At 38.1% G+C, this 22,869-nt stretch overlaps 2 protein-coding genes across 5 annotated transcripts in view; both read right to left on the bottom strand.

Moving 5' to 3' along the window:
• The window catches only part of LOC109419384 (ankyrin repeat domain-containing protein 27), a 46,343-nt gene extending 38,249 nt beyond the window's left edge, over positions 1–8,094 (bottom strand). Inside the window, exons 1-3 of one of the 4 annotated variants that reach the window (XM_062860956.1) lie at positions 7,667–8,094; positions 7,477–7,571; positions 6,387–7,416 (exon numbers count right to left, since the gene is read on the bottom strand). In XM_062860956.1, coding sequence (XP_062716940.1) covers positions 6,387–7,413 — 1,027 coding nt within the window. In that variant the 5' untranslated portion in view covers positions 7,414–7,416; positions 7,477–7,571; positions 7,667–8,094. Of the gene's footprint in view, positions 1–6,386; positions 7,431–7,476 lie in introns of those variants that run through there. The other 3 variants (XM_062860954.1, XM_062860957.1, XM_062860958.1) reach the window with 3 other exon arrangements.
• Positions 8,095–14,590: 6,496 nt separating this feature from the next.
• LOC109408513 (uncharacterized) lies at positions 14,591–21,142 on the bottom strand. The gene is made up of 3 exons (XM_019681841.3): positions 20,839–21,142; positions 15,929–16,064; positions 14,591–15,864 (listed from the first exon to the last, which is right to left on the bottom strand). The coding sequence occupies exons 1-3, from the start codon at positions 20,896–20,898 to the stop codon at positions 14,894–14,896; spliced, it is 1,167 nt and encodes a 388-aa protein (XP_019537386.3). The 5' UTR covers positions 20,899–21,142; the 3' UTR covers positions 14,591–14,893.
• Between the last annotated feature and the right edge of the window lie 1,727 nt (positions 21,143–22,869).

Here is a 22,869-nt window from a genome sequence, read left to right as displayed (position 1 = left end):
AACTATTCGAATTTCTTTTGTTGTCCAATAGAATGTGTAAAATGCTACAAATTTGATCAAGCACGCCGTAAAATTCGTCACCCATGATTTGGCGCCTACATCAGTGGTCTAACGACTCTTCGCGTTCTCGGCACTAGTTCCAATATGTCGCTTAAAGAGTTGCCACATATGATGTTAGGTAAGCTGAGGTCAGTTAACTGACTGATGGGGCACGGGAGCTATTGCTATGATCAAAATGTATACATTACTAAGACATTATAGACGGACTATTGAAAGGAAACCGAGTATTTAAGAATATAACTTCAATCTATCATGTCGGAAGTAAGGTAATGTGCTATGTAGTTAGAGGTGTAGACAATAGTTGTATTGATGAGAAGTTGTTATTAACTATTCGAATTTCTTTTGTTATCCAATAGAATGTGTAAAATGCTACAAATTTGATCAAGCACGCCGTAAAATTCGTCACCCATGATTTGGCGCCTACATCAGTGGTCTAACAACTCTTCGCGTTCTCGGCACTAGTTCCAATATGTCGCTTAAAGAGTTGCCACATATGATGTTAGGTAAGCTGAGGTCAGTTAACTGACTGATGGGGCACGGGAGCTATTGCTATGATCAAAATGTATGCATTACTAAGACATTCTAGACGGATTATCGAAAGAAAAACTAGTATTTAATAATATAACTTCAATCTATCAATATCTATCAATCGCACTATAACTGTGGTATTTGGAGTAATCTAGAAACATCATAAAACGTTCAAATATTATGTTTTTGCAAATATGAGTATCAATCTTGGTATCAAATGGTTATGTACATCAAAGAACGTAAGAAAACGTCTGCATCTAATGTTTTTACATCAACATACATCAGAAATACGTTTGAATCCAATCTATTTGCACATCATAAAACATCTAAAAACGTTTCAAATAAATGTCTGAATTTACGTCAACATACATCAGGAAACGTCTGAATCTAATGTTTTTTACATAAACATACATCAGAAATACGCTTGAATCTAATGTATTTGTACATCATAAAACATCTAAAAACGTCTAAAATAAATGTCCGAGTTGACGTCAACATACATCAGGAAACGTCTAAATCTAATTTTTTTAACATCAACACACATCAGAAATACGTTTGAAGCTAATGTATTTGCACACCATAAAACATCTGAAAACATCTAAATCTGATGTTTTAATTTACATCAATATACATCAGCAAACGTATGATTCTAATGCTTTTTACATTAACATACATCAGAAAAACGTTTAAATTTAATGTTTTTGTACATCATAAAACATCTAAAAACGTTTAAAACTAATGTCCGAATCGACGTCAAAATACATCAGGAAACGTCTAAATCTAATGTTTTTTACATCAACACACATCAGAAATACGTTTGAATCTAATGTATTTGCACACCATAAAACATCTAAATCTGATGTCTTGATTTACATCAATATACATCAGCAAACGTATGATTCTAATGTTTTTTACATCTACATACATAACAAAACGTTTGAATCTAATGTTTTTGCACATCATGAAACATCTGAAAAAGTCCAAATCTATTGTTATTTTACATCAACATACAAAAGAAAATCGTTAGAGTTTTATGTTTTTTGCACATCAAAAAACATTTGAAAACGTCAGGTTTTGATGTTTCGGATTATTTGCTTGACATCAGAAAAACGTTTGATTTCCTGATGTATACATTATGTTACCTTGCATAAACACATCTGAATCGTAATGTTTTCTAATGTTCAACATCAGAAGTACATCAAACCTTGATGTTGATGTATACATCGAAATTTAACGTCAGGCTAATGTAAATTTTTATTCGGGCAGTCTATTATGTTCATAATAATATTCTTATAGTCTGTTGAGATCGTCATAAACCTATGATGAATTAAACTGTAGACGTCTTGGTTTACTGTTCCTCTTGCCAAGACTATCATCAGCGCGTATAAAATCATCATTCAATAATGACATGTAGATGAAAAATATGCATTGTTAAAAAATATTTCCCTGATTCCCCTAATGGTTGCGATCATGAAAACAAATCATCTTAATATGTGATCAGAAGCATAATTTGCACTGCCACGCCCAGTTCATCGTAGGAATACAATATGATACTTTGACAAATTTCAAAGCGCTTCACTAACAATGCAAAACAAATAAGATGAAAATATTATTTCGGAGCTTCAGATATTCATTTTTACAATTATCCGTTCCAGTGAAGATAACTTCAAGTGTATCTTAAATCTTATTTCAAGAGCAAATATTCTTGAAAGAATAACATTCTATTGGGAACATTTCAAGTATTCTTGAAGTAGACTAAATGATCACAAATCATTGAAGACTATTTGCCTTTGGTAAAAGGCTTACCTTACCTTACCGATCAGGCTAAGGCCAGGGTGGCCTCTGCTGTACATAGTAGCCGTCTCCATTCCACTCGGTCCATGGCTGTTTGTCTCCAGTTCCGCACTCTTCATAGCGTCCGCAGATCGTCCTCCACTTGGTCGACCCACCTAGCTCGCTACGCTCCATGTTTTCTTGTACCGGTCGGATGACTCTCGAGAACCATTTTAGTCGGGTTGCTATCCGACATCCTGATGACGTGACCCGCCCACCGTAGCCTCCCGATTTTCGCGGTATGGACGATGGTTGGTTCTCTTAGCAGCTGATGCAGCTCGTGGTTCATTCGCCTTCTCCAAGTCCCGTCTTCCATCTGCACTCCGCCGTAGATGGTACGCAACACCTTCCGTTCGAAAACTCCAAGGGCGCGTTGGTCCTCTGCACGTAGGGTCCATGTTTCGTGCCCATAGAGGACGACCGGTCTAATCAGCGTTTTGTAGATGGTTAACTTCGTGTTACGGCGAACTTTATTCGATCGTAGAGTTCTGCGGAGTCCAGAGTAAGCACGATTTCCTGCCACAATGCGCCTCTAAATTTCTCTGCTAAAGGCGTTGTCGGCGTGTCGGCCAGTGAGCCCAAGTACACGAATTCTTCAACCGCCTCGATTTCATCACCGTCGATATAAATTCGGGGTGGCGGGCGCGCTGATTCCTCCCTGGAGCCCTTTGCCATCATGTACTTTGTCTTCGACATATTAATGACTAATCCGATTCGTCTGGCTTCACTCTTTAGTCGGATGTACGTTTCCGCCATCGTCTCAAATTTACGAGCAATAATATCAATATCATCAGCGAAACCAAGCAGCTGAACGGACTTCGTGAAAATCGTTCCACTCGTGTTTATCCCCGCTCTCCTAATTACACCCTCTAAAGCAATGTTGAGCAGCAAGCACGAAAGACCATGACCTTGCCGTAACCCTCTGCGAGATTCGAAGGGACTCGAGAGTGTCCCTGATACTCGAACTACGCACATCACTCGATCCATCGTCGCCTTGATCAACCATATCAGTTTATCCGGGAATCCGTATTCGTGCATAATCTGCCATAGCTGTTCTCGATCGATTGTATCATACGCCGATTTGAAATCGATGAACAAGTGATGTGTGGGCACGTTGCATTCGCGGCATTTCTACAACACCCGGCGGATGGCGAACATCTGGTCCGTTGTAGCGCGTTGTTGGCCTACCCCATTAGGCCAGCGCGCAAGTCTACCACCGTAATCTCTACATTGTTCGCAACCTTGCGAACAAGATTGCGGCTGTGATTGTACGGATGGTAGGGAGTGACAGGTATTCGGCCTGTCACATGGGTGAGTCGACAGAAACAGAAGAGAAGAATATGCCTTGATAGTATGAGCAACAATATTGTGTTAATTCTACTTAAAAATATCCTTAAACTAGTGCAAATATCCTAAAATTGAACTTAAAACTAGTGAACTAATTAATTAAATAAGTGTCTACTATTTACACGCCGAATTGGTAAGCTTAGATACATAAAATCATGCAATTTGGACTTAAATTTATCTATGCATACTAGGTAAACTAAACTCCGCTACGTTCCTGTTCCTCTGAGCCTAGAACATAGTAAATTACTTATTTCCAAGTCCGGTAAACTAAAATACATTTTCTTCGAAATATTATGTGTACAACTTGAACTCAAATTATTAGGACTACGATCACATATGCTATAGACACGAAGCCACAAAGGAACATAAACGTAAGTAAAACTATGTAAACCAATGTGAACTAACCATATATTGCACAAAGAACAACCTGCTGTACAGGGGTTCTCAAAACCAGTTTGCGAGACAAGCAAACATAATTATAATGATAGTCTGTAACAATTATAATTTAAATATTTTCCTTAGGAAAATTATATCCTTCCCAAACACAACGGATTAAGTGTTTTCATTCCCGTACCGAAGGATCATAATTTCGGAAATTTTCCCCCCGTTGGATCAAATCCAACACGCGTTCACCCATAAATCTAGCCTGATATTGCCCCACGAACTCTCTTGCAATCGGTGATAGACGGTGGCATAAAGTATGAGAGAGTATCTTGTAGGCAGGGCTCAGTAGTGTGATCGCGCGGTAGTTTCCGCAATCCAACTTGTCGCCCTTTTTGTAGATGGGACACACGATACCTTCCATCCATTCCTCCGGTAATACTTCCTTCTCCCAAATCTTGATAATGATCCAGTGTACATAGTGCACTCACCAGTGCTTCTCCACCGTATTTTAGAAGCTCGCTTGGTAGTTGATCTGCACCAGCGGCTTTGTTGTTTTTCAACCGGCCAACCTCCTCCTCAATCTCACGGAGGTCAGGGGCTGGAAGTCTTTCGTCCTGTGCACATACTCCTAGATCTGTTACCACGCCATCTTCGGTACTTGCAACATCGCCATTGAGGTGCTCATCGTAATGCTCATTGGTAAAAGGCACTATAATTCATTAAGACTTGGTCAAAATGAACCAATATAGATTCCGAATTGTTACTTGGGATACTAACCCTGTGTTACCGATTATTAAGGTGTTTTTAAAACATGTTGAACTCAAAGTTGGCCTCAAAACTTTTCCTATTAAACTGAATATATTCATTATGTTATGGCAATTTGACCAACAAACCAATTTTCATTTTTTTATGAATTTTTCTCAAATTGATTTTTGAACCAACTGGTAGAACAATTAATTTTTCCTAAGCCAAGCAAAATTTTATTTTTTTAAGATTTCATTTATTTTTTTCTTCTCTTTCAAATAAAAAAAAAACTTCAGGGCTCGATAACTTTTTAACCGCTTGATCAATTTCAAATCTTTTAGCGTGGTTTTGTAGATATTTGCATAAAATATCAAATACCAATTAAAAACATGTATTTTACAAAAAACTTGGGAATTTGCGAAAAAAAATTGATAGTTTGTAGGCATAATTTCGGCCTCAAATGAAAAAATGATTCTAAATAATCATATAGAAGCCTCAAACTTAAATTTTCATAGTGTTCTGAATTAAAACATATTTTCATGTCCAAAATACAAGGGAAAAGATTGAAAAAAGTGCTCCGCTGTATTCTATACCCCTAAATATGATGCTTAATATCTGCCACAAAATCGTTGTAAACTTTTTACAATTTTACATGAAAAAATCGAAAATCAAAATCAAGGCTTATTTTGGCAGTTTTTGGTGAAAAGTGTTATACAAATGAATACTTTGAAGAATAGTTTGTTCAGGACATATTTAGACAACAAAAGTACACTGAAGTTTATTTTACGACAAACGCATGAAAAACCACGTTAGATTAAAAAAAACGTCGTAAAAAGCAAGTTATTTCAAAAACCGTCGTACAAAAACCGCGTTATTTCAAAAATGACTGTTTTTGAAATAACGCGTTTTTTTTAGGACGGACCGCGTATAAAAACCGCGTAAAAAATTTCAGCGTATCTGCAAAAGCATACTAAACGATGTGAAATTGTTCAAGCGGTTGAAAAGTTATCGGGCCCTAAAGTTTTTTTTTATAAAAAGAAGAAAAACTAAATAAAATTAAGGAAAATCATATTTTGAGTGACTTTAAAAAAAAAAAGTTTTACAAGTGCATTCGAAAATCAATTTCAGAGAGATTCATGAAAAAAGATTGAAAATCGACTGAAAATTGAAATAGTTAATGCACTTCAAGTGAAAGCACCTTTTTATTACTCGAAAATTCAACTTTGAGACGTTTGCACCACCTCTAAATCTCAAACTGGCCCTAACTCAGAGGTTTCGCTTTTTATGTCATTTGAATCCAGGAGAGCTTACGAATTCCAGGTTTAAAAACTTTCATAACTAAGCCGTAGCCCAACCCACAGTTACTTTATATGAGACCAATCGCTCCCTCTAACAAAATTCTTCAGAAACCCCCATGTTTGCATTCAGCATCGCAAATATTCCTTCCCAACAATGTATTCATACCTATAGGCTATTCACGTATCACTCACCCGTCTTCGTGATAACGAATATCAACAAGGGAATCACATCGTCCATCGTCGCCATCTGCTTCGGTCCTGGCACCGCTGCGCCGTTCTTTGCTCCTGCGGCGCCGGCCTGCTCGCGGGCAATTATCTCGAAAGCTTTCCTCAAACAAGCGCTCTTATCAATGGCTGTGCGACAGTCGTCGATCCTGAGCAGCTCCTTCTTGACCACGGGGATTACGTCAGCGTAGCTTCGCTTTAGGTTCATTTCGCTGATGTGAATATCCGAGAGATTTCGAATGGTTTTGTTGAAGGATTCGACCTGTTCCTGTTGGCAGATGTTGATTACGTCTTTCACGTGATCGTACAGCTTGTCCATCATGTAGGTTTCTACGGCTAGCTTGACATTGCGCTTTAGGTGGGTATCTTTCTGGCATCTATCTTTCAATTTGCGATTTTGTAGCATTATTTCTAAACAATGAATGTAGAGTTTTCTGACATCCTCTTTGTACTGTTTGAGATTCCACTTATTAGAATCAGATTTAGATTTGGTAAAGCTTTGAACGGATGCATCGATTTTGGAAAAGACGTATCGTGGCTTTGCTACAGATCGTATGAACTCCACTGCGTCTTGAAGTTTCGTGATGGTTGTTAATCTTCCGAGATCATCTTCGATTACGATGCCGTAAGGACGCGTATCGCATAGAGGTCTTTCAACACACCACACTTTGAATTTAAGGCCATTTGTGTAGAACACCTCTTCGAACAGAATGGTAATTTTCAGCCCACCAGTAATTAGCTGACGCGCGTTGAGTCGAACATCTGCACAGCTCAGATTGGTGAAGTGCGTTTCGCGAAGCTCTTCATTCGGCACCAATATCTGAGCTAGCAGAAAGTCTTGATCCACTAGGCATCGCTCGTTGATAGTTCCACTGCGCGGCACACATATGATCCATCCTTCGATGGGCGCCGTCTCCAGGAAAATTTGATGATCGGTCTGTAGCTTACGATAGAAGGCGTTCTTCGAGAGGTCTTCATCATATTGCACGTCCATTGTCTACCGATGCGTAACATTAGTATCCAATCGAAAAATATTTAATTCATTGTTCCAGCTTACCGATTTTGATGGCGTTCCTCGATCCTATCACATTTTAAAGGGCCCAAAATACGACTGTCGCCACCGAAAACCACAGGACTACAAAAAGCAGCGACCTGAAATTGATATACCTCTAGACTGAGTACCCTCCATACATTTCTAAGTCATCTTTGTGTTTCTGCATTGCGTTCTTTCACTTCGACGTGCCTACCTGGGGTACAGACACTGCACGGTATAAACAGTGTGTAATCGTCGTACAACTACACTCGATTTCCTTACACAGCCATGTTCTTTTGCATCATGCCTCTGGTGCGCCTATGAGCCTACATCGAAGAAAGGCATTCGCGCTCGGTCCGAGTAATCGCCTGTGTAGTCCTCTAACTTGAACTTCAATTTTGCAATCTATATGCCTATGGCAATATGTATACCACTGATAGCGATGATTCAATAGCTTAGCGTGCTAATCTTATGCTTACTTTTCCATGCCTAAGGATTTGATATGCCTGGTTTTGTGTATGGAAGTATGCGTACTGTCTGCGGTGGAAATTGACAAAGTTTCAACTATTTCACAAAGCAAAAACAAAGTCATGGTTCGTGATCAGCTGTATGCACTTGTGACAGACTGGATGTTGTTGGAGTATGAGGAACAACTTACGACGCCAGTGTATGAGGGTGGTTCACGCAAAAATAATTAAAATTGAATATTTTTTATAGTAATGAAAATGTGCAGGGTTTTTCAAATTTTCTTAAAATTTACAAATTTTCTTAAAATTTTGCATGATTTTTGGTACTTTGACTCCATAAAATAATAGCCATCTTGCATGTCTGTCTTCCATCGTTTACGACAATCTTAGATATTCTGGTTACTATTTTCGAACTCCGGATATCTTCCTCATGGAACCTTCATCACCATGAAACAGTCGCCATCTTGATTTTCGATCTATAACTTTGAATTTAATTCCGCATTCCTGAATTTTCTGGTCACCATATCTGGTCTTGAAAACTTTCCTGCTGTCAAACATACCCCTATTTCCTGACATCCATATCAAATATCCCATATTTCATGGATAAGGAACTTAAACTGTATAAGACAGCCGCCATCTTTGATTTCGTCTGCCATCTTGGATTTTCTGGGCTCCATTGTAAGGAGTTCTTTGATATCTTCCCATGCTAAGTACCTATCCATGTCGTGTGGTATTGAAACCATGAACTTCATACAACATTCGTCACCTTGAATTTCGTTCCGTCATTTTGAATTTAAATCTGTCCACCATCTTGGATTTCCTATGCGTATATCGTAATGATCTATCCATACTGATCATTATTCGAGAACCATTGAGAAACTCAAATTAATTGCGTATATTTTTTTACTTGTAAGTTTAGGCATTCATTGAAAGTCTATTTCATATTTATTTTTATTGTTTCATACATGTATGTATCTTGCTAGTGTAGGTAGGGTACTGGTTCCCTTATTAAGCATGTGGCTCCCATTTTCATCCTACGAAAAACAAAGGATTGAAGCGCTGTTTGATTTGTTTCTTATTTTTGTATTTTTTGTTAGAAGTGAGCACCAAAGAAAACAAAAAGAACGGAATCAATCGGTGCCGTAATCGCTTGTTTTCGAATAGGATGAATATGGGAGCATGAGATTACTGATGGCACACATACCCTATATTGTATATATCGCCCCCTTAATGCTAGAACTAGGTAACTTGTTTTGAAAAGTGCGGGTAAAAACTACTGGTAAAACTTATCCTGCTATAAAACAAACTTTGTGTTGGTTTTGAAAGGTAAATTAATATGTGTTTTTGTAGTTTTGATTCACAAACTTTTGTTTATTGTGGTGTACGTTCAGATATAAACAATTTCTCGCGATTTCGCAAAACCAGTTACCTAGTTCTAGCATTAAGGGGACGATATGTTCCAGAGACCAACCCATGTTTCTCCGATCATTAAGCATTTGTTTCCACCCTATAGACATGTTTCAAGCGTAATGAAAACCGTGCGTTCACCCTAACACCGCAGACTATGTGTGCAGTACTGGGCACCAGATGGCACCAGTAGTGATTGGTCTACCCACAGTGGGCGATGGTCTGCCTTTCGTGATCACAGCAGCAGTGAAATACTAGATTACAGGGTGTACATAAAGTACAGTGCCCCACACCGATGAATAACCTCAATTTTGGCCACTATTTATGCAGCGTGTTACTAAAACGAGTGATCTGTAAACTGTGGTAATTTTCGCCGATTCATAAATTGGCTTCCACATTCTGAATCTGCACGCCAAATTGGGTGAAAATCCAAATTTTCATGATATTGTGCCCGGGAACCAATTTAAAAATCAATTTAACCCTTTGAAGCCTGATTATTAAGCATTATTATGGAGTTGTTTTTTACGTATTTAAGTTGTTTTGGTGCTCAATAGCATGAAACAGGTAGAATATTCTGCAGATTTTTTTTTTCCGGACATCCTAGGTCATCCAAACTGTTCTTGAGTTTAGACCCTTAAGTCTACGGGTGTAATGGTAACTTATTTCATTATAAAAAGCTTCCATTTGTAATCTATCATGTACAGTAAATCTTCTGAAAGTTCAATAGAGAGTATAAGATCAGTCGGGATATACTAGGCCATCCAGAATGTTCTTGAGTTCAGATCCTAAAGTCTACAGGTATAACGATAACTTCTTTCATTATACAAAGCTACGATTTGTAATCTATCATGTCCAGTAAGTCTTGTGAGAGTTCAATAGAGAGTATAAAATCAGTCGGAATATCCTAGGTCATCCAAACTGTTCTTGAGTTCAGATCCTAAAGTCTACAGGTGTAACGATAACTTGTTTCATTATACAAAGCTACGATTTGTAATCTATCATGCTCAGTAAAATTTCTGAAAGTTCAATAGAGAGTATAAAATCAGTCGGGATATCCTAGGCCATCCAGAATGTTCCCGAGTTCAGATCTTAATGTCTACGGGTGTAACGGTAACTTCTTTCATTAAAAAAAAAAGCTTCCATTTGTAATCTATCAAGTCCAGTAAGTCTTCTGAAAGTTCAATAGACAGTATCAGATCAGTCGGGATATCCTAGGTCATCCAAACTGCTCTTGAGTTTGGACCCTAAAGTCTACGGGTGTAACGGTAACTTTTTTCATTATAGAAAGCTTCGATTTGTAATCTATCATGCCCAGTAAGTGCTCTGAAAGTTCAATGGACATCATAAGATCAGCTGGGGCCATTCAAACTTTTCTTGTGTTTAACATCTAAGTGTGTACCAGAAGATATGGTCTCCGGAGTAGTGTTGTTGATCTGGAATATCTAAAAACTATTTTGGAATGACTTATGATATGCCAGGGGGATTACATGAGAATAACTACTATTATCCGAGCAGGAATGAATAACTGACACATAACTGCAGCGTACCAAAGTCAGGTATCATACCAAAATAAGGTATTAGTCGGTTACCCAGGTATTGAAAATAACTTATTTTGGTATTTTGTAGGTATTGATGAAATAACTCAACAAGTTATTGGTTTGATATTGAGGACTGCTTGAGGTATTATTCAATTATTGATTGATTGATTTGTCTTTATTAAAGAGACTTTCATCATTCAATTATGGAAAAATCGCTATTTGTATAGAAAAATTGACGATTATTATTCAGGTATTGCAATACCTGATGTCATTATTCACTAGTTATGCACAAAATACACCCTAATTATTATTTGAGGTATTTTACCTCTTATGCAGGGCTAATTAATAACTCATTCAGGTTGTGGGTATTGGGTTTTCCATACCTGAGTTTGTTATTCTTCAGCTATTTTCTCTTGCTCGGGTACTGCCAAGAGCTTAAGTTCAGGATAGTTTGAATGATTCTCAATGTCTCATAGGTACATAATAATGTATAGCATACCTCAGGTTGGTCCAGTCACCGCGATTGATTATGAAACTTTACTCAGTATGTCAGATATAGCTGATGTTACGAGTGTAGACCTTATGATCTGAACTTCAATGTCGTTTGCCTTTCCTGGAATATTCCCATAGTATCTATAGATAACTTTTGAGATTTCAAGAGCTTCACGGATCTTAGAAGAATATGTCATGCTATTATTTATGGCGAAAACACAAAGTTTTTCTTGTAGATTTGAAATACTTTATTTTAGAACAGTTAGCACGACCCTGAATGACCAAAAGGTTAATAATAATCAAGTAGCCTTCTGATTGGTCCAGTAATCACAGATAAATATGCAACGTTAGGGTCTTGTACCATTTGGGCAGGTGTACCTATTTTAGGCACTTGCCGCTATAACTAAGTCCATTTCAAACCGATTCATTTGAAATTTTGTCCAGAGTTAGGCACGTACAGTATCTAACGCTGTACAAAAATTCAAATCAATCGGTTAGAAATTGACTTAGTTATAGCGGCAAGTGTCCAAAATAGGTACACCTGCCCAAATAGTACAATACCCTATCTCAGTCAAGGGGCGAAGTTTGGGTGTCATTTGTAGTAGATTGCAAAGAAGTTTAGATATTTTTTCTTCTTATTTGCAAAAATGGAAGATTTCTCCAAATGCTTCCAAAACTCAACTTAACATATTCCCACATAAGCCAAGAGCTCTTTATTTGAAACCCTCAAGTAGACATGTTGTCACAATGAGGGGAACTTCAATAAATTGGTCGGACGAAGTTAACTATCTAGGGCTCTTACTAGATGAAAACTTAACTTTTAAAAAACATATAGAAAGTATTCAAACTAAGTGCAATAAATTCAATTAAGTGTTTATATCCACTTATTAATAGAAAATCAAAACTTTGTCGCAAAAACAAATTTTCGATTTATAAACAAATTTTTAGACCGGCCGTGTTGTACGCTGTCCCAATATGGTCAAGTTGTTGCAATACCAGAAAGAAGCAACTTCAGAGGATTCAAAATAACATTTTGAAAATGATTCTGAAGTTGCCTCCCTGGAATAGCACTAATGAGTTGCAACAAATTTCTAATATTGAAACATTGGAACAGATGTCAACTAAAATCATTGCGAACTTTTGTCAAAAATCGTTGCAGTCTTCTATTGCTATGTTTGGTTCTTTTTATAATTAGTTTAAGTTAGGTTAGGGTTTTTTTTTATTCTTAACGTTTTATTTGTTTAAGCTCTTTTCGTCCAATTAGGCACTGCGTGAGCTGAATCGTATTGACATATGATCTACACTTATTATAGCACATAGTCTAATATCTTTACAATGTGGTATCTTTGCATCGTCTATTCATTTCTATTTTAATGCCGATCCCACCACTTCTACTTTATCATCGTAGAAGGGTGATCGCATACACTGCTGCTAATACAACTATAGTCGTTCCTTTTACTCTTTCAGTTCCCAGCGAAATCCGAAGCGTAGTCCGTTGAGGTGTTGCCAATTTTGTCGGTTGCCATTGTTCGGGTGTCTGTAAAGACACTATATGCAAAGACACGAAATGTTCCAATTGGAATTCCAAATTTGCTGTCAATGTCATTCCAATCGAGCAGGAGACCTGTCAAACGCGCTTTAAAAGCATTGCTCGACAGCATCATCATCATGACGCGACAATCATCATCAATAGCAACAATCATCAGATTTCGTGTCTTTAGCATACAGTGTCTTTAGGTGTCTGGTTTGATGTATACAACATCAGAGAAAATCAAGTGTCTCAGTCGCTGTCCGATCGCCGAGATGGACGGCCGTCCGCAAAGCACAGTCCTCCGTGCTGTATCATCCAGCGGCTTTGACGAGAAGTTGTTCAGGGGCTGGGAATTTAAGGTTAGGGTTAGGATAAGTTAAAAAAAATGTATTTCTGACACGCAGGTGAAAAATAAAGCCTGCAAAAAATCTTAACTGCTACAACAAATGAAATGTAATATGTTATTAATTAGTATTACATAATAATAGCTTAAATTTTTTTTTTTGCAATTTCTCATCGTAATAGACTGTTTTACCTCACGCAAATCTGACAGGAAAGGGCCTACTTTCCCACACCAAATTATCAGTGCTGTAATGGTTCATTACAGCACCGATTTGCGTTGCGTAATGAACCATTACAGCACTGTTTTCAGTTTTGATCAACTTCTGGATGTTTTCTGGTCGCAATTTTGAAAAATTGTGACAACTTCACAGTATAGCCTGCTATGATCAGACTTTCTTAAACATGGCTGTGAACATCAGTGTGCAGTTTGATGAAAAGGTTTTGTTAAAAACTATCCTCAAGTGGAAATTTATGAAATTGCAAAAAATGTTGTACGCAGCTCGGTGCAGAACTCGATTTTACAGCACTCGTCGTAATTATCCAACTCGACAAGCCTCGTTGGATAAATGTACGACTTGTGCTGTAAAAATCCTCATTCTGCACCTTGTTGCGTAAACTACTATTACCAAATCAGGATGATAGTGTGTTATATTACACAGAACACCTAGATTAAGTTGAAGAATGTAAAAAATGATTGAGACACTAATAAAGATTATTAAAAAATATAAAAAACGTGCTTTGAAAGAAGCTTGTCTTCTGTGCGGATCACAAGAAGTATTCCTGAATGGAACTCTGATCTGTTAGGTGAAAATATTTTCGGATAAACCATTCTGTTGTATAGTTACGAATCTCTAGCATCCATCCGAGAATTAAAGCTATATAATCGACTTAGTGGGCCCTAAAATGCCTTGCTTACTTCAAATCTCCAGGAGCAAATGGGGGTTTGTCCTATTTTTCTCCAAAGGGATATGAGTATTTCAAACATGTTTTTAACTCTTGTAGTTTTCTATTGGGTATTTTCATGGCGTGAAATTACTTGATAGTTGTATCCCGAAAGGGTGAGAAACACAAATAGGCTTGCAGTTATACTAGGGTATCGCGCCATTTGGACGGTGGCTTCTATATTTGTCTGTTTTCTACTATGATTCAGTCAATTTTGAACCAATTGACTTGAAATGTTGTACACGGGTGGATACTATACCCATCTCACCACATTCCAGAAGTTGTGTCAATTGGTTCAACTTTGACTGAGTTATAGTGCAAAACAGACGAATATAGAAGCCACCGCCCAAGTGGCGCGATTCCCTATCAATAATCCTCATAGAAATGTCATTTAGAGAGTCAATACCTACCACTAAGAGCTACAAGACCCTATTTCAATATTGTTTTCGGCTTGATCGGCAATTATACAAAAAAAAACTTCTAGAATCTTGAAACATGAGCAAATTTTCCACAGAAGGTGTATTCAGTCCTGGTGGAAAGTCACTGTTTAATGGAGACGGATCAATTACATATGAACTCACGATGTTTTGTCACGTTCAAACCCCAAAGAACTAAGTTCTGATAGCACAATCGGAAGAAAGTCCAAACACATGGAAAATAAATATTGACACACATAAACGGATCTCCGTTCCGTTCTTATCAGTAAGTTTCAGTTTTTATATTTACTCTTCCACGCTTTCGTACAGTTTAGCCAGTCGCCTTATCGACTGTTTGGTTTTCTTGTGGATGAAACTGTCGACGTGGGACATGATCGTCACTATTCCCATGATCCGTTCCAGGGCACTCTGGACGCGTTCGACTCGCTCAATACTGGAGCTAGGATCCGTCAGGTAGTCATCATCGCCTGTAGGAGGTGGTAATCTGTTTTGATGACTGATAAGACGTTTCTTTACCGGTGGACGCCGTGGCTTGGGCTCTATGTACTGATCGTCGTCGTTGCCGTCATCGTAATCGATGGCATAATCGTAGGAGGGAAGGGGCTGGCGTTTCTGATAAAGGCATGGACATGGTGTGGTAGACGTGGTCTTGGGTTGTTTCTTTGGGCGCCGTTTCTTGGAACGACTGGGTTTGTCTTCTTTACTCCTTTGGAATCCTTCAGCTATAATATCCATGAATTGTTGATCATTGGTTTTAGAATCTTCCAGCTCACTTACGTCGATTTGATCGAAATCTATTTCCGGAAGATCATCGTAATAGTTGTAGTTTCGCGGTTTTCGCCTACGATAGCCGAAAACCAGTGGCACCTTAGGAGTAGTGAGTGGTGAGGATGATATCGTAAGTGTTGGCACATGAGTTGTAGTAGCTTCTGTACGAGATTTTTGGGTTGTTGAAGTAACGAATGACACATGATCTTCTTCGGATGATACGGGAATTTCTATTCGAGATCGAACCCAATCTTTTTCCAAAGAATAGTCATCAGCTGGTAATGATTTCTGAGATGTCGTGGAGAGCAGCTTTATACTAATTGTTGTTGGTTCGATCGCATCACGTTGACCTTTATCACCATCATATAGGGTGACTTTAGGATCTTCTTGGACATTTTCGTACGAAACATTTTGTAGTTCTGCTGAGTTTGGTTGGAACGATGTCGTACGGTGACTGTTGAGTAGCCGAACGGCAATGACTTCATTTGCTACAAATATTTAAGAATCATTATTGTTAGATATATGTTTGTTTTTTATTTATTATATTGTTACCTTCGTCTTTTTCCATCATAGTGGGATAATCAAAATCATGTACCATGATTTCTTCTTCGTTATGCGCTACAGATAGCGTTGAAGCTTTCATATGTCCTTTTGTTAGAACACGAGCGTTGGAGTGTACAATGATTAGCTGAAAGACAAAGAAAGTAGTACAAATGATTTTTTTTTTATAAAATAAACTTCAATACGGTTTCGGGTCCATGGAATAGTTGAGGCACGAAGCATGGGAAAAAATGGGATTTTTGAAGTGAGCGATATTTTAGGTTCAAGTCAAAGCTTTTTTTATTCCATCTCCGCGTAATTACAACAGAATTATTATATCTTTAGCTTTTCTTAACATGTCATCCCTACTTGAGCACAGCATTTTCCCAACCAGCAGACGCGTCAACTTTGTCAAATCATAGGGGGGGCAAACCCTAGTTTTCTAGATTTTTTGTATGGAAAAATTTAAAAATCGTCAAATAGGGGGGGGGGGGGGGGGGCAAAACTATGCTTGCCTTCCCTAAGTTGGCGCCTATGTCTACCAGGATTACTTGGAAGAGATGGAACTCCCTGAAGTAATGTTCAGTAATACCTTTGAATTCCATTCGTTAATCCTTGAAGTAATCCCTAGATTAAATCCTTCTTAAATTTCAGGAGAAAATCCTTGAACACTATCTTAAAGGGCTCCTAGCAGAACTCCTGCAGATCTCTAGAGAAATCTCTGAAACCATCCCAGACAATCAATTTGCACTTATAATGAAGTTTATGACCGTGTTATATGTACTTTTATGCGGTTAAGTTACATCGCATATCAGCCAAAGTGGAGGCGATATACGTGCATTAGCGGGACAACAATAACGCCATATGACTTGAAGCGATATCTTATGCGATGTACGATGTGCACTATTGTGACGATATATAGCATCTTATGCGACTTAATAATATAAAAAAAAAACAATTATTTTTACCTCAGCGTTGAAGTAATGACCTTTGGATTATCGATTCCCACTTTATACTTTTAAAACCAAACACTACTTGTGATACAGGCAAATTAATTATCATGACATAATGACATTCTAGCTCACCTAAGCATTTGTTGAAATGTACTTGGTTTACCTGCGCTGTACTTGTTCGGCAGATTACTGGAATTAATATCGACAAAGCATAATTTCCCGCACTGTATCCACTAACCCTCGCTGACTACCGTCATCCATTGTTGATTATCAGGGCCACAAAACCAAACTGTGGAGCGGACCTGGTGTGATGGTTAGAACACTTGACTATCACGCCGAGGACCTGGGATCGAATCCCACTCCCGACAAACTCACACAATGTGAGTTCTTCCTTCGGAAGGGAAGTAAAGCGTGGGACCCGAGATGAACTAGCCTAGGGCTAAAAATCTCGTTAATACAGATAAAAAAAAAACAAAACCAAACTGATGAGTTTTTATTATCTTATGGCGGCTATTCACTTTCTTGTAGCAGCCACAGTCCAACAGTACCTCTCTCATTGATTTCGCATATCAAATCACATTATGTCCACGTTAACTATTCTAGGTGTTACATCAACCATTGTCCATCACAGCTCAATTGTGACAGGATATTTGACTAGCACCAAATTAACTATGGATCATACCACAATATTCCTAAATAATGAACGCAGTGGTTAAAAGGTTCTACTGATGAGGAAAAAAACTATTCTAGCTTATGCGAAGTTGTATGCACCTTTTAACGAGTTAATTCTTACAGTTATGCGATTTCATTCATACACCGATGCGAGTTTAACTGGCATAATATAAAAAGTACCAAGGGAAATCGTATTATCATCGCAGTACGCAATTATACAAATTCATTTGACATTTATTTGCAACTTCACTCGCGCACTTTTGCGAATAAGTTAAATTCATTGCAATAAAACATCAGAATACCGTTTACTACGATGCAGTCATAACACACAAAAATTGATTTGTATTCTTATGCGACTTTTCCAGATACATTGCAATAAGTAAAAAACATCATATGCGATAAAAAATGTCTCTCCGCCGTACATATATGCGAAAGTAACATAACATAGTACTATGTACGATGTACTGCGTGCATCCTTATGCGACTCATGGTTGTTTGGCATCTTTCGAGCGATGCCTGGAGAAATCTCCAGACACTAGCAAAATCACTGGAGGATTAATCTGAAGGAATCCTTTGTGGAATCACTGAAGGAATCACCAAGAGAAAACTCTAGAAGGATTCCCAGAAAAATTTCAGATGGAATCCATTGAGGGATCCCAGAAAGAATCTCTAGTGGAATCCCTGGAGTAATCCAAAGAAAAATCCCTCGTGAAATGAAAAAAATGCTAGAGAAATTCTGGGAGAAAAGTATACAAGGTTGCCGTAAGAATTCGCAAGAGAAATTCCTAGACAAAAATCTACAGAAATTCCAAAAAGAATTCCATTGGAAATCCCTGGAGGATCGATTATGAAATATGTGGATGGTTTCATATAGGAATTCCCAATGAGTTCTCCGGAAAAATCTCTAGAGAAATATACGCATGAAATCACGAAGGAATGTCTAGGCACCCAGGAAGACAGTTCTAGAGTGATCCCTGCAAAATCCCTGGATGAATTTCCAAATTAACTCTTGGGGGAGTTCTAGGTGTAATCTCTGAAAATATCTATGGAGGGATCTGTTGGATTCCATAAGGAATCTCTGGAGGAATCTCTGAAGAAATCCCTTAGAGAACCCCTAGAGAAATCTCTGAAGCGAACTCTAGAGCGAAACCTGGCAAATTCAAAGATGTAGGTATTTATAGAATAATTGCTGAAAATACTTCAGAACGGGGAGACCTTTGCGAAATCCCTAGAGGAATCTATAGAGGAATTCCTGAAAAAAATATTTGGAGGAATGCTCGCAGGAATTCCTGAAAAAAAAAACTCTAGTGAAATACCTGGAGAAATCCCTAGGGAAGTTCATGGATGAATCCTTGGTCCAATTCCTAGAGAAACCTGGAAGCTTTATTGTATCAACCTCTGGAAGTATCCCAGGAAGAATTCCTGGAAGATTCTCTTGACAAACGAAATCAAAACAAATGCTGGATTGGGTCCTATCTCAGAGCACACAAAGAATAAAATTGCAGCAATCTGATACGATAGTAGTGTAAAAGATTGTTGCAGGTTATGACTTATGAGTGTAGAATTAGCAATCGTAAAATACACATGTATAAAAAAATATTTTTGATTGAATGAAATGATTTTTGTAACTTTTCTACCATAGGGTATCGCGCCACTTGGGCGGTGGCTTCTATATTCGTCTGTTTTTCACTAAAACTCAGTCAATTTTGAACCAATTGACTTGAAATGTTGTACACGGGTAGATACTATACCTATCTCACCACATTCCAAAAGTTGTGTCAATTGGTTCAAATTAGACTGAGTTATAGTGGAAAACAGACGAATATAGAAGCCACCGCCCAAGTGGCGCGATTCCCTGTATCAGTTATTCACATAACCAACAAAGAGGAAGGCAACAACTAGTAGTCGAAACAAGAACAAGAACAAGAGAACAAGAGAACAAGAGAACAAGAGAACAAGAGAACAAGAGAACAAGAGAACAAGAGAACAAGAGAACAAGAGAACAAGAGAACAAGAGAACAAGAGAACAAGAGAACAAGAGAACAAGAGAACAAGAGAACAAGAGAACAAGAGAACAAGAGAACAAGAGAACAAGAGAACAAGAGAACAAGAGAACAAGAGAACAAGAGAACAAGAGAACAAGAGAACAAGAGAACAAGAGAACAAGAGAACAAGAGAACAAGAGAACAAGAGAACAAGAGAACAAGAGAACAAGAGAACAAGAGAACAAGAGAACAAGAGAACAAGAGAACAAGAGAACAAGAGAACAAGAGAACAAGAGAACAAGAGTAAGAATAAGAGTAAGAGTAAGAGTATAAATAATTTAATTAAATAAATTATTTAAATAAAAAAATGTTGCAATGCTAATTTTAGTCTACATCGTGAGTTTCGATATACTAACGAGCGTCAACCATGTATGATATCCAAGGTATACAAGTACAACGAACCTCAAGACACCATTACAGTGTTTGCAAATATCGCAGTTTTTAGCAAATATCTGGCCATCAGCTGTTGTTAAGTTCAAGACCTTATAGCTTCAGAAACCGGTTAGTCATTTTTTAACTAGATTTGCTGATGCATTCATATCACTTTGGCGCACTTCAAGTTTGTTTAATCAACAACATCGTTTTCCAGCAACCTTGACAGTAAAAGATGCCTTATGCTGAATAGCTCACTTTTACTGTTGTCGACTTAACACGTGTGGTTAACCACACACGCTTCTATGAATGTCATGATTATATAAAAAAATTCAATCAATCACATTCGCTATATTGCTGCACATGTTCGTTTTGCTGCTGACATATTATTAGAAACGTTGGTTTGAGGATCATCGAACTTGAAAAGGGTGTTTCCATCCGTCTCTATGCGCAAACCCATGTATGCTTCGTTTGCATGAAACAAATCTGAATCATTGCACGGCGTCAGCAAGCAACCTTAACATCGAAGAATTACCGGTCACACGCACATATGCTGAATTTTACAATTCAGTCGTTATGCTTACACACATGGTCTGGTCTGCCACACGCGCTCCCCTGAAGTTCATGTTCACATCAATTTCAGTTAAGTTCAATCAGTTACACACTCGCAGTATCAAGCCAAATTCAGACAGGCTTGCTGAAACCGGCGCTACTGCAATCAGCATTTCGTATGCGTATCACTTTTCTAAGAAACTGCATTTGGGTTCGATTTCTGCTCGTAATCACTTGTTCACATTTTTTTTTACAATTTCGGTACATCTTCTGCTGCACGGTACCATTTTCGATTTTTTTTTCTGTTGCGATAAGAAATCTCACTCACCGAAAGAATCAACAGCGGCGTTGCTACCGCAATTACTTGCGGATGAAGATGCACCAGCATGACTTCGTTGGCTAACGAGAACTGTCCCTCGGTACGAGTGTTTCAGAATTATTCCGCCAAGGAGCCACAGCTACTGTTGCGAGTAGGTAGCTCCGGTGGTGACGCCATAGTTGATTGTTTGTGGGGGTCAGTTTGTAAATGTTTTCGCTTGACGGTCTTCTGACGGCCAAGTTTGTAACTGTGAGCCAAAAGGCCGGGCCGTTCTAGACCTTCTTCGGCGTCTGTTGACCTTAAGCTCTTAGGTCAAGAGCCGCTGAGTGGATTTGGAAATAAACTAAAAGCACCGAAGAAATTTTAAATTTTTAAACATGTTTCGATAAAACTAAAATAATAATGATATCAAAATACCAAGTTCAGTCTGTAATTTTTTAGATAAGCAGGTAAATGAAAACTTGAGACAATGTATGTGAAAGCCAAGTAAACTATAGAAATGTTCAATAATTTCAAATTTTAAGAGATACAATGTTTGAGTGTTAAGAATGCTTTGCTAATGTGAATTTTTTTGTTTCTGTTGAGCAGTGTCGTAATATATTTTTTGCAACTACGCACTATAAAATTTGTTTTGTACTTGCCATTGTCGTGACACAACAGCCTACTTTACTTCACTAAACCATTCAGTTGCATTATGGTTCGTAATGTAACTAATTTCGGTTGCATTATGAACCATGATGAAATTGTTTGATTGACAACCACAGTTTCCACGGTATGACTTGAAAAATTGGGACGTTTATATTGCGGAGATTCCACCTGTTTAGACTCCTGCGCGAAAATTAGTTGCGTGGGCCCATAGATATAAAAACAGACCGCGTGCCGGTGAAAATTTTACGCTGCGTACTTAAGTACACGCTTGGTGATAGTTTTGCATTGTAAACAAACATTTATGGCCCGTTTACATATTTGCTAATTCTACGCGACAGTTCATTTTCGAGCAGTATTGGCGTCAATTTAGCGCAATGTAAACACTTTTTAGCAGACAATAACTTTAGCATGACAAAATCAGAAGCTTCTGAATTCGGTGCTAAAACTAGTGGACAATAATGAGGATATTAGATTGTCCGACACAATTAGCATCATGTAAACGGTCTGCTAGACGAATTGTCAGCTAATTTTGCCATCACGCCAATTTTATTGGCAGATAGGGAAGTGTTTACATTACGATAGTTTGGTACCAACATAATCGGACAATTTATTGTCCCAGATTTAGCAGCTAAATTTTTAGCGGCAATATAAACGATACTAGCGTGGAATAAATTGTCCGACAGAATATTGTCACGTATTATTATCACATATGTAAACGGGCCATTATAATGCACGCACGCTGAAAATCATCCTAATCATTTATTAGAGTCGGAATCTATAAATCTTTGCAACGGGCAATAGCACGGCTTGTTTGATCCTAATTTCTAAAGACATTATATGCAAAGACACGAAATGTTCCAATTGGAATTCCAAATTTGCTGTCAATGTCATTCCAATCGAGCAGGAGACCTGTCAAACGCGCTTTAAAAGCATTGCTCGACAGCATCATCATCATGACGCGACAATCATCATCAATAGCAACAATCATCATTCCACGTTTAGCTTTGGTCGAGAACGGTCGTGTTAGCGAATCAGTGTTCGATTTCAGTGTTGAAAGTGAAGCCTATTGTTCTCTCCGTTGGACGACCTTTAGTTGAGATAAGTACCATTGTTCTCCGCCCTTCATATTTGCATAGTGAGGTAGCCAAGCTGACCGCATATCCCGTGCGGTCATGGATACCGACATAAAAGAACCTCCTGATTTGACACACCCAGAAAATTCACCAAGAGCCAGAGCATATCCCGCTATTGCCAAGCCTCCTTACGTCGTCTTTTTTCGCCAAATTGAAAAACCGCTAGACATTACGCAAATCTCTAATGATCTCCATAAGCATTACCGCTCGATTCAACAAATCCGCAAAATTACTTTGAAGAAGATTCGCGTAGTTGTGT

This window comes from Aedes albopictus, chromosome 3 (assembly GCF_035046485.1).
Source record: "Aedes albopictus strain Foshan chromosome 3, AalbF5, whole genome shotgun sequence".
In the NCBI taxonomy this organism is placed as follows: Eukaryota; Metazoa; Arthropoda; class Insecta; order Diptera; family Culicidae; genus Aedes; species Aedes albopictus.
Note: the sequence above shows the minus strand (reverse complement) of the source record. Positions and strands in the feature narration are given on the sequence as shown.

Excerpts from the sequence above, each read along its gene's own strand:
- LOC109408513 (XM_019681841.3), bottom strand. The coding sequence starts at position 20,898 with ATGCTGGTGCATCTTCATCCGCAAGTAATTGCGGTAGCAACGCCGCTG. Across the intron at positions 16,065-20,838 it reads CGCCGCTGTTGATTCTTTCG|CTAATCATTGTACACTCCAA; the intron begins GTGAGTGAGATT and ends TTTGTCTTTCAG. Across the intron at positions 15,865-15,928 it reads TATGATGGAAAAAGACGAAG|CAAATGAAGTCATTGCCGTT; the intron begins GTAACAATATAA and ends AAATATTTGTAG.